The sequence below is a fragment of the Chiloscyllium plagiosum genome, unplaced genomic scaffold, assembly GCF_037043375.1.
Source record: "Chiloscyllium plagiosum isolate Xiang-an unplaced genomic scaffold, Cpla_swu_hap1 HiC_scaffold_31, whole genome shotgun sequence".
Lineage (NCBI taxonomy): Eukaryota > Metazoa > Chordata > Chondrichthyes > Orectolobiformes > Hemiscylliidae > Chiloscyllium > Chiloscyllium plagiosum.
In genome coordinates, this window is record NW_028270169.1 from 1,906,653 (window position 1) to 1,922,782 (window position 16,130).

At 48.3% G+C, this 16,130-nt stretch overlaps 1 protein-coding gene across 5 annotated transcripts; it reads left to right on the forward strand.

Moving 5' to 3' along the window:
- Positions 1-14,805, forward strand: smyd4 (SET and MYND domain containing 4). Of its 5 annotated transcripts, none has more exons than XM_087977120.1 (10): positions 2-130; positions 3,877-4,021; positions 4,324-4,413; positions 4,802-5,822; positions 10,771-10,953; positions 12,568-12,731; positions 12,988-13,123; positions 13,457-13,573; positions 13,894-14,017; positions 14,409-14,805. In XM_087977120.1, exons 1-10 carry the CDS (start codon positions 6-8, stop codon positions 14,575-14,577), a joined length of 2,274 nt encoding a protein of 757 aa, XP_087833246.1. In that variant the 5' UTR covers positions 2-5; the 3' UTR covers positions 14,578-14,805. The 5 variants fall into 5 exon arrangements, with proteins under 5 accessions (XP_087833250.1, XP_087833246.1, XP_087833247.1 ...); XM_087977122.1 differs by lacking the exon at positions 2-130 and adding an exon at positions 2,473-3,689; XM_087977121.1 differs by lacking the exon at positions 4,324-4,413.
- The last annotated feature ends 1,325 nt before the right edge of the window (positions 14,806-16,130 follow it).

Consider the following 16,130-nt stretch of genomic DNA (forward strand, 5'->3'; position numbering starts at 1 on the left):
CCCGGATGGAGGCGGAATGGCGGCGGGTTTGTGGCGATTGTTGGCGGGAGATGGGGGCCCGGGACCGGCGTCAGTTGGAGCAGAGTTCGGGGATGGCGGATACCCTGAGAGTGTGCGGCCGGTTACTCCGGTCAGTGTCTGAGCAGCGGGAGCGGCACAGGCCCCGGCGCTGGAGCGGCCCAGGCCCAGGCCCCGGGGCTGGAGCGGCCCAGGCCCAGGCCCCGGCGCTGGAGCGGCCCAGGCCCAGGCCCCGGGGCGGGAGCGGCCCAGGCCCAGGCCCCGGGGCGGGAGCGGCCCAGGCCCCGGGGCTGGAGCGGCCCAGGCCCAGGCCCCGGGGCTGGAGCGGCCCAGGCCCAGGCCCCGGGGCTGGAGCGGCCCAGGCCCAGGCCCCGGGGCGGGAGCAGCCCAGGCCCAGGCCCAGGCCCCGGGGCGGGAGCGGCACAGGCCCAGGCCCCGGGGCGGGAGCAGCCCAGCCGCTTCATCACCAACAAAACCTGGGCATTGCCCAAAAGGTCCGTGTCGCTGCCCGACCTGCTGTGCTCTTCCAGCACCGCTCTGACCTAGAATAGAGTCCGCGGGCCGAATGGCCTGGCTCTGCTGGGGGGAATCTGGTCAGATCCAGGGAGGTTACCTGGAGAGAGGGAGGGAGGGACTCCTGCTGATTGATTACAGGGATTTCCACACATTAATACCAGAAACACCGCCCGTTGGGGGGTGTTTGTTCTCCGGAGGATGTAGAGCAGCAGGTCCTGGAGGGTGTGGCTCCAAGCTGAGGCAGGGCTGACTGCAGGAAGGGTAGGTGGTGGAGCATGGTTGCTATTGTGGAGCAGAGGGTCTGCAAAGAGAATCATTGTTTGTAGAGAGAGAGGGGGGGAGAACTTCTTCAAGGTAGGCATCCTTGGAAGAGGCATCACCTCCTGGTGAAGGGCTTATGCTCGAAACATCGATTCTCCTGCTCCTCGGATGCTGCCAAAACTGTGCTTTTCTAGCACCACACTCTCAATAACAAAACTATACTTTGCTCATTTACCTACATTTGGTCCATGTCTTGCTGTACCCTTGGTGTTTCAGCTGTGGCCTAACCAATGTATTATACAGTTCCTTGCTCTTGTATTTAGTACTTTAATTAATAAAGGTAAGTATCTCATATGCTTCAACCACCTCATCTACCTGTCCTGCTACCTTCAAGGAGCTATGGACTTGCACACTAAAGTCCCTCTGATCCTCTATACTTCCTAGGTTCTATCATTCAACATTGACTCCCTTACCTTGTTAATCCTTCCCAAAATGCATCACCTCCCACTTTTCAGGATTAAATACCATTTGTCACTGTTCAGACCATCTAACTAATCCATCTATATTATTCTGGAGAGTCAGACTCTCTTCGAATCTTTCCTCCTTGCTGAAATGTAATTTTGCTGAGAGTCATGAATTACCTCCTTAAACTTTTGGCCTGGCTCCTGCACTGCCATTCCTGCTATCCTATCCATCCAGTTCAATAGAGCTAACTATTATAATTCCCTTTGACTTAAACACAGTTGTTTCCTACCCAAGTTTCTCACTCTCAAACAGAATATTAAATTCTATCAAGGGACCTTGGAGGGCAGGTTCATAATTCATTTGAAAGTAGGATCACAGGTAGATAGGATAGTGAAGATGATGTTTGGTCAGACCATTGAGCATGAGAGTTGGAGGTCATGTTGCGGCTGTACAGGACATTGGGTTAGGCCACTGTTGGAATATTGCGTGCAATTCTGGTCTCTTTCCTATCGGAAGGATGTTGTAAAACTTGAAAGGGTTCAGAAAAGATTTACAAGGATGTTGCCAAGGTTGGAGGATTTGAGCTGTGGGGAGAGGATGACTAGCGAGTTTTGAGAAGATTTGTAGCTCAGGTTGAGGTTCTGGATGTAGGTTTGTTCACTGAGCTGGAAGGTTTTTCAGACATTTCATCACCATACTAGGTAATATTATCAGTGAGCATCTGGATGAAGCGCTGGTGACGTTTTACTTAGAGGTCATTTATTAAACCTGCCTCACTCCCCATTACCAGATATAAGACAGCCTGTTCCCTGGTTAGCTCCATGACACATTGCTCCAGCAAACTATCCCTAGTGCAGAATTTGTTGTCATAGCCACCCTTTTCAACGATTAACCTAATCAACCTGAAGATGAAAGTCACCCATTATCATTGCTATATTAGATTAGATTACTTACAGATTACTTACAGTGTGGAAACAGGCCCTTCGGCCCAACAAGTCCACACCGACCCGCCGAAGCGCAACCCACCCATACCCCTACATTTACCCCTTACCTAACACTACGGGCAATTTAGCATGGCCAATTCACCTGACCCGCACATTTTTTTTTTGGACTGTGGGAGGAAACCGGAGCACCCTGAGGAAACCCACGCAGACACGGGGAGAACGTGCAAACTCCACACAGTCAGTCGCCTGAGGCGGGAATTGAACCCGGGTCTCTGGCGCTGTGAGGCAGCAGTGCTAACCACTGTGCCACCGTGCCGCCCACAATTCTTTTACATGCTCCTATTCTGTGTTGATTTCTACCCTTTCCTATAGTGTGGGAGCTGATTGGGGTTCTGTACACTACTCCTGGCAATGTCTTTTTCATTTGCTGTTTGTTTTGCCTCCATGCCAATTGACTCGACAACAATTCTTTGGCCCATCAGGAATCATTTGAACTACAAGAAGCTAGTATTCAGCTTAAGTATTATAATATGCAAATGGGCTGTTGGTCCTTTCTGAAAGGGAACAAAATATAAAGTAAGGAGGTTTTGCTAAAATTATTCAAAGCACTCATCAGACCACACCCAGAATACTGTGAACACTTTTGGGCCCTTTGTCTAAAGAAAGATAGACTGGCATTGAGTCAGTCCAGGGAAGGTTCACGACTTTAATACCAGGTATGGATCCTCTTGTGAGGAGCAGTTAAGTACATTGGGCCTGTACCACTTGGAGTTTTGAAAAATGAGAGATGACCTTGATGAAACATACAAGCTTATTAGAAGACTTGACAGTGTAGATGCAGACCGGTTGTTCCCCCTGTGGGAGTGTTTAGGACTGAATCTGAGAATAAGGAGTCACACATTTAAGTAGAGCTGAGAAGGGGTTTCTTCTGTCAGAATCTGTGAAATTCTTCACCGCAGATGGTTGATCAGGCTGGGGTCATTAAATATATTCCAGTCTGGGATATGGGCAAGCACGGTGGCTCAGTGGTTAGCACTGCTCCATCACAGCACCAGGGACATGGATTCAATTGCAGCCTTGGGTAGCTGTCTGTGTGGAGTTTGTTTGTTCTTCCCGTGTCTGTGTGGGTTTTATCCGGGTGCTCAGGTTTCTTCTCACAGACCAAAGATGTGCAGGTTAGGTGGATTGCCACACCAAATTCCCTATAGTGTCCAGAAATCTGCAGACTAGGTTTAGCCATGAGAAATGCAGAATTTCAGGGATAGGTTGCTTGAGCGACGAGGGGGTTGCCTGGGAAGGAGGCTCTTTGGAGGATCAGTGTGGGGCATTGTGGGATTGTTGGGCTGGATGACCTTCCTCACTAGGGATTCCATGATTCAGTGATAACAGATTTTAATCAATCAGGGAATCAAGGATTGTGGGGAAATGGCAGGAACGTGGAACTGAAGATTATCAAATCAGCCATGGTCTCACTGAATGGCAGAGGTAACTCAGTGGGCCAGATGCAGCTTACGGTCTTGTCTGGGGGATGGGGGTTTGGGGCGGGTGGGAGGATGGTGAGTGTATATCTGCTGTGTTCTTTTGTTGGTGAGTTAGGGGTTGTGCTGTAATGTTGGAACAACATGGTTACATCTGGCAATGAAAAAGCTAACGTAATTATTGTTCTGACCAGTTTGAAGGAAATGGCCATTTTAGCCCAGCTGAGTGCGCAGTACTCAACACGGAAAGATCCCGCAGTTGAACTGGAATTCAAGCAGCGGGGGAATGCACAGTTCAAGCTGAAGGACTATGCTCACGCTGTTGCCTTGTATTCAAAGGTACATTTGGATACTATTAACCTGCTCTCCGACTCTCAACCTACAGTCATTGGTCAGAACACTCTTCTCCAAGTTGGTGACCCCTGGATTCAACCTTGTACAGACTGGTGATCCCAGGCTGGATCCACACACTCCAGGGTGGCTTCTTTGAGCCCAAACTGATCCTTAAACTCTGTGTCTTAGCCCCATTTTCCAGTTCTGAGCCCATTCTCCTGTGTGGCGCGCGGGCATTTATTACTTACTGCCTGCCTCTCGTGTTGTGCCCTCTGACAGGCTGTCCCTCTCTCTCTCTCTGTTTTCAGGGACTTCACCATAGCTCCACGCACTCCCCTCAGGCTGCACTGCTCTATGCCAACCGCTCAGCAGCACTGTACCAGCTACAGCGATACCAAGCAAGTCACAGGCAGCCCTCCTCAGCTCGGGAGAAGTTGGGCACACAGTCAATGTTCATGTGATGGAATCTGGCTGAGGCATTGAACTGCGTGCAGGGTGGGGGGAGGGAGTTGGACTAAGGGAGTCAGGGTGGGGGGGGAGGTGGGCTGAGGGTGTTGGGGTGGGGGGGGTCAGACTGAGGAAGTTGGAATGGGGGAGTTGGCTGAGGGATTTGGGGTGGGGGTAGTCGCAGAGGGGAGATGGGCTGAGGGAGTCAGACTGAAGGAGTTAGGGAGGGTGGGTATTGGGGGCGAATTGGGGCAGTTAGGGTAAGAGTCAGATAGAGGGCGATTTTTGGCTCTGTCCTTGAAAACACTGACCAACGAGTTTTCCCCTGTCTCTATCCAGGAATGCCTGGTGGATATTGAGAGAGCTCAGGGACACAATTATCCCCATGAGCTGCTACATAAGATCCTGGCACGCCGCACAGCCTGCTTGCAGCGCCTGGGCCAAGCTGATGGAGCCTCTGGCCTCTGCAGCAAAGAATACCTCCGTGCAAGAGGCAGAGGGAGAGCCAGGATCCAGAGCCAGCCCACAACAGGAGGGGCCCCCCATGGACAGACAAAGACCTCAGGAACTCTGTGCGAAATCTCTCCGTCCATCGCCGTGGGCTCCGACAGTTCCCGGGGCCGCCATTTGGTAGCAACGGAGGAGCTGAGGCCAGGAGAGGTCCTGCTCCAGGAGAAAGCCTTTGCAGCTGTGCTGATCCCAGAGGGAGCCAGAAGAGAGCCATTCTCCAATGAGGATGTGTACTGTCACCACTGCCTTGAGTGGACTGAGCTCCCTGTGCCCTGCCTGACCTGTAGCTTCAGCAGTTACTGCAGTGAGCTGTGTCGAGAGCATGCCTGGAATCAGTATCACTGGCTGGAATGCAGACTTGGGGGATTCCTGTTGGCACTGGGCACATTCACCCAGCTTGCACTCCGCACTGTGCTGCTGGCAGGTATACAGGAGGTACAGGGAGCAGAAAAATTGGAGAGTGGAGCTGACCAAAGGACGATTGGCGAATGCAGCGTGAGGCACAATCCAGACCACAAAGTGGAACTGAGTAGTTGTTTTTCTGGGATGTCAGAGGTTGGCGATGGGATGCCCAGGGACGCTCAGAGCCGTTACCAGATGATCCACAGTCTCCTGACCCACACCAGATTGCAAACACCAGAGCACCGCTTCCTCTGTGGTCTTACCGCAGCAGCTGTGTGCCAGGAGATCAGGCGAATGGGGCTGGAGTCACAGCTGGTGAGTGACAAGCTGGAGCAGCCTGCAATTATTGCCCAAGACCAGGGACTAAGGACACTGGGAGTGGCATTGCTCCGACACCACCTCCAGCTGGAGTGTAATGCTCAGGCTATCACTGCACTCAGAGTCACAGGTATGTACCAGGGTACAGGATGGCCTGAGAGCCTGCTGTAACGGAGACATGGATTTCACAGGGTGGGATTGGTTGCTGGATGTTCCAGGGTTTAGATCTTTAAAAAGAACAGGGAGGGGGTAAAAGAGGAGGGGAAGTAGCACTGTTAGAAAGGGCATCACAGCTTCAGAAAAACAGCTTGTCGAGGAGGGTTTGTATACTGAGTCAGTACGGGTGGAAGTCAGTAACAGGAAAGGAACAGTCACTTTATTGGGTGTTTTCTATAGACCCCCCCATAGCAGCAGAGAGATGGAAGAACAGGTTGGACAGCAGATCTTGGAAAGGTGCAGCTGTAACTGAGTTGTTGTTACGGGTGACTTCAACTTCCCCGATATTGATGGGAACCTTCTTAGTGCAGATGGTCTGGATGGATCTGATTTTTGTCAGGTGTATCCAGGAAGGATTGCTGACTCAATATGTAGCTAGGCCAACTGGGGGGGGGGGGGTGAGGCCGAATTGGATTTGGTGCTAGGCACTGAGCCATGCCAGGTGTCAGATCACTCAGTGGGAGAGCATTTCTGGGACAGTGATCACAACTGCCTCACCTTTACCATAGCCATGGAGAGAGATAGGAACAGACAGTAGGGGAAGGTATTTAATTAGGGGAGGGGAAATTATACTGCTATTAGACAGGAGCTGTGGAATATAAATTGGGAACAGTTCTACAGGGAATACACAACAGAAATATGGAGGCAATTTAAGGAGCACTTGTGGCGAGTGTTGGATAACTTTGTCCCACTGAGACAGGCGAGGAACGGTAAGGTGAAGGAGCCTTAGATGACAAGAGAAGAGGAGTTTCTCATCATGAGGAAGAAGGAAGCTAACTTAATGTTGAGGAAACAAGGATCTGGCACAGCTTTAGAGGATTACAGGGTAGCTAGGAAAGAACTTAAAAATGAACTGAGGAGAGCTGGGAGGGGGCACGAAAAAGCCTTGACAGGAAGGAGTACGGAAAACCTAAAGGTGTTCTACACTTACATGAGGAATAAGAGAATGACCAGAGATCGGTAGGGCCGATCAAGGATAGTGGAGGGAACCTATGCCTGGAGTCTGAAGAGGTAGGATAAGCCCTAAATGAGATTTTTGCTTCAGTATTCACTAGAGAGAGAGGGACCTTGTTGATAGAACACATGGACCAGGTTAGTAGGCTTGAACAGATTGATATTAAGGAAGCGAGTTTTGAGAAGATTTGTAGCTTAGGGGAGGGGAAATTATACTGCTATTAGACAGGAGCTGTGGAATATAAATTGGGAACAGTTGTTCTACAGGGAATACACAACAGAAATGCAGAGGCTGTTGAAGGAGCACTTGTGGCGAGTGTTGGATAACTTTGTCCCACTGAGACAGGCAAGAAATGCTAAGGTGAAGGATGTAGGTTTGCGTGCTGAGCTGGAGTTCATTTCCAGACGTTTCGTCACCTACTAGGTCACATCTTCTGTGGGCATACAGGCAAAGCAATGTTGATAATTCCTGCTTTCTGTTTATATGTTTGGGTTTCTTTGGGTTGGTGATGTCATTTCCAGTGGTGACATCATCTCCTGTGGTGCTGTCACTTCCTGTTCTTTTTCTCAGGGAGTGGTAGATGGGGTCTAACTCGATACATGAACATCAACTAGCCACAAAAAGACATGACCCTCTCTCACTAGTATCATTACATACAGATAAGGAAGGACACCATTTCGACTGGGACAACACATCCATCCTAGGACAAGCCAAACAGAGACACGCACGAGAATTCCTAGAAGCATGGCATTCCAACAAACACACAGTGTTAGACCCCAACTACCACCGCCTGAGAAAAGGAACAGGAATTGACGTCACCAACCCAGAGAAACCCAAACATATAAATAGAAAGCAGGAATTATCAACAGTGCTCTGCCCAGAGGCCCGAGTAGGTGACAAAACATCTGGAAATGAACCTTCCAGCTCAGTGCGCAAACCTAATATTAAGGAAGTGGATGTGCTGGAAATTCTGGGAAACATCAAGATACATAAGTCTCCAGGGCAGGACCAGATATATCCATAGTTACTATGGGAAGCGAGGAATGGGATTGCTGCGCCTCTGGCGATGATCGTTGCATCCTCACTCTCCACGGAAGGAGTACTTGATGATTGGAGAGAGGTATTCCCTTCAAGAAAGGGAATAGGGAAATCCCTGGGATTACAGATCGGTCAGTCTTACGTCTGTGGTAAGGTACTGGAAAGGATTGGAAAAACATAGTTTGATTAAAGATAGTCATCATGGCTTCGTGAGGGGCAGGTCATGCATCGCAAGTTTTATTGAGTTCTTGGAGGATGTGACGAGGCAAGTTGACGAAGGCCGAGCAGTCAGTGATGTATATGGATTTCAGTAAGGCATTTGATAAGGATCCCCATGGTAGGCTCTTTCAAAAAGTTAGGAGGCTTGGGATACAGGGAAACTTGGCTGTCTGGATACAGAACTGACTGGCCGAAAGGAGACAGCGAGTTGTAGCGGATGGAAAGTATTCGGCCTGGAGTTCGCTGACCAGTGGTGTCCCACAGGGATCTGTTCTTGGGCCTCTGCTCTCTGTAGTTTTTATAAATGACTCGGATGAAGAAGTGTAAAGGTGGGTTAGTAAGTTTGCTGATGACACAAAGGTCGGTGGTGTTGTAGATAGTGTCGAGGGCTGTTGCAGGCTACAACAAGCCATTGACAGGATGCAGAGCTGGGCTGGGAAGTGGCAGTTGGAGTTTAACCTGGATAATTGCAAAGTGATTCATTTTGGAAGGTCAAATTTGAATGCTGAATACAGGGTTAAAATCAGGAGTTTTGGCAGTGTGGAGGAACAGCAGGATCTTGGGGTACACATACATAGATCCCTCAAAGCTGCCACCCAAGTTGATAGGGTTGTTAAGGAGGCGTATAGTGTGTTGGCTTCCATTAACAGGGGATTGAGTTTAAGAGCCACAAAGTTTTCCTGCAGCTCTATAAAACCCCGGTTAGACCACACTTGGAATATTGTGTCCTGTTCCAGTCGCTTCGTTATTGGAAGGAAGTAGATTCTTTAAAGAGGGTGCAGAGGAGGTTTACCAGGATGCTGCCTGGACTGGAGGGTATGTCTTCTGCAGAGAGGTTGGAGAGAAGAAGGAAGAGAGGTGATTTGATAGAGGTGTACAAGGTAATGAGAGGCGTAGATAGAGTAGACAGCCAGAGACTTTTCCCCAGGGTAGAAATGGCTGTCACAAGGGGAAGGAAGGTACAGGGGAGATGTCAGAGGTAGGTTCTTTGCACAGAGAGTGGTGGGTGTGTGGAATGCACTGCCAGCAGTGGGAGGAGAGTCAGTGATAATATTTACATTTAAGCGACTGCTGGCCAAGCACGTGGATGGCAGTAAATTGAGGGCTGTGGATGTTCGGCTGATCTTAAATTAGGATAAATGTTCGGCAGAACATTGGCCAGAGAGCCTGTACAATTCTATGTTTTGTGTAAACTGACACCATGAATGGGATTTGTATGAGAGCGTACTGCCTAGCCAGTGTGGGAGCAAGCTATATGGACCAGGGAGATTGAGTGGTCGGTCAGTGAGTGGTATCTATGCTGGCTTTCTGAAGGAGCGATGTACATACTACCCCTTCCCCGGCCCCTGACATAGTCATTCAGTTCTCTTTTGAAAGTCTGAGTTGAAGTCCATTCCAGATCCTAACCACTCACTACATGACAGGTTTATTTTTACCTGTCCCCTTTGTTTCTTTTGTCAGTGAGCTTCGGTGTCTGTCATCTGATTTCTGATCCTTGTGCCAAAGAAGACACCCTCTTTCTGACTCTCCATTCAGACCATGGTTCAAGGTTATAATGACAGTCGGCACCTTGAAATGGAGTGGTCCAAAAACCAACCTATAATCCCTTGCTGATGCCAAGTGTGTATAATGGTGCCGTGAGCAGTGCATGATCTGGTGTGATTGCCAAAGGATCTCCATTCCCTCTTATTTTTCCTGCCACTGCATAGGTCATGCACTGCAGCAGCTTCCAGAGCCCGCAATCAATCTGCCCGGATGCCACTCAGCATGCACGGACTGTCCACATGGTTGCTTGTGTTACACCACTGGGTGAACCCCTCTGCTAATTTAAAACCGGCAACACAGAAAAGATTTATCCCATGCGGTAATCTGTGAAAATTCAAGAGGTCAAGAACAAGTAAAAATTAACAACTTTATTACTGAAAGTATAACAAAGAATAATTAACTAACAACTATTTACAACTCCTGTCCAACCTATCTTTTACATTCCCTTCTATAATACTAGCCCAATAAAGCCCCCGATTACAATTTACGAAACAAAACTTCTAATCTCAAAACCAGGTGGCTTTCGGTTTTCTCTGTATTCCTGACTTGTTCTTGGGGATTCTGCTGCACAGGTTACTGATCGATAAAGGTACCTTTAAGAGAGCTATTTTTCAGGCAGTCTTTATATGTTGGTAGCTTGGCGGTTCTCCTCTCAACTGTTCAATTTTCCCCGGTCTTATACCCCCAAAGCGTCGGATTGTGTCATTGGCTTTTCACATTGTCAATATACTAATACAAACTGGATTGGACTTCGGTATTTTTCGTGGTATAATTTAAACTGATTGGCCTAATTTGAATCTGTTTTGTCATTTCCAGGTAACCAGCTACCCTAGTTAACTCCAGTAACTGGAGCATATGTGACATTATATCTTTTTTTCTGAACACTTGGTGCTGTCAGGTAGTTTTTGCTAGCTTTTAACTTTCTTAAAGGTACAGTACACTCACATCTTCATAACAATTGGCCATGCAGCTTAAAGAGATCATTGCCAAGGATCCTGTGCAGCTGCTTGTGCCTGGTGATCCCTACAGCTTTACTTTGACTTTGTGACTGCAAGCTCACTTCCTGCTGAGGATTCCGAGCTTAAAGCACTTGTTCTTGTTGCAGGAGGCGGACATTCCCATGTGGCAGAGATGGAAGAGGTCAGGATTGCGACTGCCTTCTATTGTACAGTCAGCCTGCTGAACCATTCCTGTGAACCCAACACTAGTATCACATTCCACAACAGCACCATCATTGTGAGAGCCTCCCAGCACATTGCAGCAGGCCAGGAAGTGCTACACTGCTATGGTAACTCCAACAGTCAGCTCAATCCCTCCATAGCTCCCTCTCTCGGACTTCTCCCTGCCCTCCCCTTTTCTACTTTCACAACACACAGGTTGGAAAGTCAGTTCCGAGTGGGCTTAGGGCAGTTAGATAAAAAGATACTGAATAGGTTAAATGAGTGTACAGAGATGTAGTAAATAGAGTATAATGTGGGAAGATGTAGAATTGTTTTTGGCAGAATAAAAGGAAACCTCTAAATGGTGAGAGATTGCACAGCTCGATACAGAACAATTTGGGTGTCCTTGTATATCAATTGCAAAGTTTAGTCACAGCAAGTAATTGGGAAAACTAATAGAATGTTATCATTTATCATGAGGGGAATTGAATCCTGGAGTAGGGAGGTTGGCCTTCAGTTATACCGGGCACTGCTGGGACCACATCTGGAGTACTCTGTAGAGTACCAGTCACTGTATTGCAGGAAGAATGTACATATGTTGGAAGCAGTTTAGAGAAGGTTCAGATTAATACCTGGAATGGGCATGTGTTATGAGGAAAAGTCTAGGCTTATATCCACCAGAGTTTAGAGGAGTAAGAGGCGATTTGTTTGATGTATAAGTTCCTGAAGAGTATTGGCGGGAGGATGTTAGAAAGAATGTTCCACCTTTTTATTTTATTCATTCACAGGCTGAAGGTGTCACTGGCCAGGCCAGTAATTATTTGGCAGTTGAAAGCCAACCAGATTGGCTGTGGGTCTGGAATGGCATGTAGGCCAGACCAGGTAAGGATGGCAGTTTCCTTCCCTAAAGGACGTTAGCGAACCCGATTGTCTTTTCTGACAATCGACCACAAATTTGGAATTAAGAATCTAATGATGACCACAAATTTGTGGTCATCATTAGATTCTTAATTCCAGATTTTTATTCTGTTCAAATTCTGCCACCTGCTGAGGTAAGATTTGAGCCCTAGTTCCCAAAACATTACCTGTGTCTCTGGATGAACAATCCAATGATAATGTCACTAGGCCATCGCCATCCCTTTGAGGGAATTTAGAACGAGAAGTCATTGTTAAAAATCATGAGGTGACCAATGGGACCGAAATGAGGAGAAACTTTTTCTGGTAGCGTCATGAGTCTTTGGAACTCTCTTCCTGGAACGGTGTTGATGCAGCTTCTGTGAATATTTTTAAGGCAGACTGAGGCAGACAGGTTCTGAGGAAAACTTGAATGAGACTCAAAACATTAGCTGTTTTTCTCTCTCCACACTTCCTGCCAAACCTGCTAAGTTTCTCCAGCAGTCTCTGAATTTTTGAATCAGATTTCCAGCATCCAGGGTTTTGCTTTTATTCAAGTGGATGGGATCTTGTTAGTGAGAGGGTGAAAGGCTCTCAGCAGTTGGTAGGAATGTGGCTTTGAGGTTACAGAGAGATCAGCCTTGATTTTATTGAATGGAAGAACAGGCTCAAGGGGCCAAGTGGTTTACACCTGCTTGAAATTCTCAGCTGCTTTCCCCACTCTTTCCAGCTCCTCTCCAATATCTGTGTCCCTTTTCTCTCTCTTCCCTCTTCTCTCTGTTTCCCCTTCCCCAGCAGGTGCTCACTGTGTGTTGTGTTGGCTTCAACTGTCTCTCTGCTGATTCCAGGGCCGCACTGGAGCCGGATGGCAGTGAGGGAGCGACAGCAGGCCCTGAGATCGCAGTATTTCTTTCACTGTCAGTGCACTGCATGTGTTCGTGAGGAGGGGAATGTTGGAATGGACTCTGTGCTTGGCCAATTCCTCTGCTCTTATTGTGGGGTCGAGTTACAGGTGAGGAGAAGACAAGTAGTTGGGCTGGCACTGGGTTACTGGTTTCCTGTTTACTGACCATCTTTCCTGCTGCACTACCCAGGACTTCCCATCATAGGGCATCATTCCCGGCTCATCACCTAGTGGCACTGACAAGTTTTAAGAAAACACTCGTTGGCTGGAGCTAACTCCACAGGTCCCACTGCACTAGAAGACATTTGGTGATGATGTCACCGTTCCCTTTGCAGTCTGCCTCAGTCAGTCTTGTTCTTTGCAGGATTCGAAGGAGGCTCATTGCACATGCTCAAACAGCTCCTGTCGTCTCATTGTCTCCAAACAAGCCCTCTTCCAACAGGTGAAGAAAGTGAGAGACCAGATTGGGTTCGCCAGGCACCTGAGTGCTCAGCATCCAGGTACAAGGACCAGGACTGACCGGTCATCTGGGCACAGGCCAGTACTGACCGGGCATCTGGGCACAGGCCAGTACTGACCGGGCATCTGGACATGATATTCAGTAGTGACTGACCAATACTAACCGGGCATCTGAGCATTGTCCAATACTGGCTGGGCTTTGGACCAGCAGTGACTGACCAACCACCTGAATGCAGTGACCAGGCATTTGGACTGGTGATCAATTACCAGCGAGCAGTTGTTATTTAAGCCAGTGACAATGGAAAGTGGTGAAGCGTGTTTCGTGTGGATTCTGTGATTATATTGGGTTTTACCAGTTTCCTTTCTTCCCTCAGATAAAGCCTTTCAGTTGCTTTCTGAATGTCAGCAGTTAGCTTGCACCCTCGTGTCTGGCCAACACCCATTGCAAGGAGAAATCGAGGACTGCCTGGCACAGACTCATGCTTCCCAAGGTGAGGGCAATCCCTCTGACTGTTGTGTGAAGCTGGGAAGCACTGGGGCTGGATGGGACGGGGAGGATAGGGGCCTACTTAGGCAGGGATTGTGATGAGGAAGTGTGTTGAACTTGTTGCAGGATAGTGGAGAGTGAGTGTCGGGTGTGGGAGGGGTTTTGTTGGAGTGTTATCGGGATAGTGGGGAGAGGGTTGGGGATGTTTGCTGATTCGGGATATTTGGGTCTGTTGGGTGGATGTTTGCTGGACTGAGAGTTCCCGTGTCTGTGCCAGTGATCCTCCCTCAATTTTACTGATTTGGGCTAATTCTGTTCCTGCAGGTGATTGGCTAGCTGCTGCTCGGCACATGAGGAAGAGCAAGGAGTTGGTGCAGATTCAGTATGGAGCCCAGAGTGTGGAACTTGGCAAAGAGCTCTTCAAACTGGCACAGATTCTCTTCAATGGGTAAATCTGGGCACTGAAATAGCTCACACTGCAGTGTAATGGGCACAGACTGGGGAGGAATGGGCAGCCCAAGAGTAACAGTCACATCCTATCTCCCTCCTGCCACATCCACCTAACACTCATTCATTCTCACTTTTTTACACACATACTCTCACTTGTACACACACAGTCTCAACCTCACTCTCACGCTTACACACGCAGTCTCAAACTCTCAATATCTCTCATATGTGCTTTCACTCACTCTCTTGCTGTTGTGCGCTGTCTCTGTCTCTTGCAGGCACACATCCTCACACCCTCACCCTCGCACTTGGACAATCTTTCAGTCTCGCACTCACTCATACACAAAGACTTTCATCTGCCCGGCCTGACTATTTCTTCCTTTCATTTGTAGACATGTTGTCGATGAAGCATTAAGTGTTACTGAACAGGCTGAGAACCTGCTCTTGTTACACTGTGGGGCTGAACATGAGATGGTGATAGAGTTGAGGGCAATGAAGTCCTGCCTACAGACTCTTCCAAACCAGTTTGCTCGGTCTCCCAAACTGTATCGCAGAGAGTGACGGGATCCTCGACCAACCAAGCGATGTCTCCACCCAGGCTCAGGATTACAACAAATCCCAGGGAAACACATCAGATACCACTCTGTCAACTTAAGGAGCATTGTTACTGAAACTATACTCGAGAGCTACAGATGGAAATGGCAGTGCTGCCTCCTCACAGTTAGAGTCTGCCAAGTGTTTGTAAAAATACATTGAACTGTTTGAAATTCATTAAATAACTAAGTGTCAGAGATCGCTGAATGATAATCTTCAGATGTACAGTGTGGATGCATTTGTCAGTGAGTGTGTATCAATGGCTTCTCGTACCCCGTGTGTGTGTGTGTGTGTGTATAATCTCCTGTTTGTAGTGAATGAAACCATTGAGGAGCAGGTAAGCATGCTGGAACGGATAGAGATAGAGGAAGATGATGTGCTGAAAATTTTGTCAAACATAACGATTGACAAGTCGCCAGGCCCAGACCAGATTTGTCCTCAGCTGCTTTGGGAAACGAGAAATGCGATTGCTTCGCCACTTGCGAAGATTTTTCCATCCTCTCTCTCCACTGGAGTCGTACCTGAGGACTGGAGCGAGGCAAATGTAATTCCTCTCTTCAAGAAAGGAAATAGGGAAATCCCCGGCAATTACAGACCAGTCAGTCTCACGTCTGTCATCTGCAAGGTGTTAGAAAGGATTCTGAGGGATAGGATTTATGACCATCTGGAAGAGCATGGCTTGATTAAATGCAATCAATACGGCTATGTGAGGGGCAGGTCATGCCTCACAAACCTTATCGAGTTCTTTGAGAATGTGACTAGAAAAGCTGATGAGGGTCGAGCTGTGGATGTTGTGTATATGGCATTTGATAATGTTCCCCATGGTAGGCTCATTCAGAAGGTCAGGAGGAATGGGATACAGGGGAACTTAGCTGTCTGGATACAGAATTGGCTGGCCAACAGAAGACAGCGAGTGGTAGTAGAAGGAAAATATTCTGCCTGGAAGTCAGTAGTGAGTGGTGTTCCACAGGGCTCTGTCCTTGGGCCTCTACTGTTTGTAATTTTTATTAATGACTTGGATGAGGGGATTGAAGGATGGGTCAGCAAGTTTGCAGATGACACAAAGGTTGGAGGTGTCGTTGACAGTATAGAGGGCTGTTGTAGGCTGCAGCGGTACATTGACAGGAGGCAGAGATGGGCTGAGAGGTGGCAGATGAAGTTCAACCTGGATAAATGCGAGGTGATGCATTTTGGAAGGTCGAATTTGAAAGCTGAGTACAGGATTAAGGATAGGATTCTTGGCAGTGTGGAGGAACAGAGGGATCTTGGTGTGCAGGTAATAGATCCCTTAAAATGGCCACCCAAGTGGACAGGGTTGTTAAGAAAGCATATGGTGTTTTGGCTTTCATTAACAGGGGGATTGAGTTTAAGAGTCATGAGATCTTGTTGCAGCTCTATAAAACTTTGGTTAGACCGCACTTGGAATACTGCGTCCAGTTCTGGTCGCCCTATTATAGGAAAGATGTGGATGCTTTGGAGAGGGTTCAGGGGAGGTTTACCAGGATGCTGCCTGGACTGGA

Excerpts from the sequence above, each read along its gene's own strand:
- smyd4 (XM_087977120.1), top strand. The coding sequence starts at position 6 with ATGGAGGCGGAATGGCGGCGGGTTTGTGGCGATTGTTGGCGGGAGATG. Across the intron at positions 4,022-4,323 it reads CTGTTGCCTTGTATTCAAAG|GGACTTCACCATAGCTCCAC; the intron begins GTACATTTGGAT and ends CTCTGTTTTCAG. Across the intron at positions 13,574-13,893 it reads ACAGACTCATGCTTCCCAAG|GTGATTGGCTAGCTGCTGCT; the intron begins GTGAGGGCAATC and ends CTGTTCCTGCAG.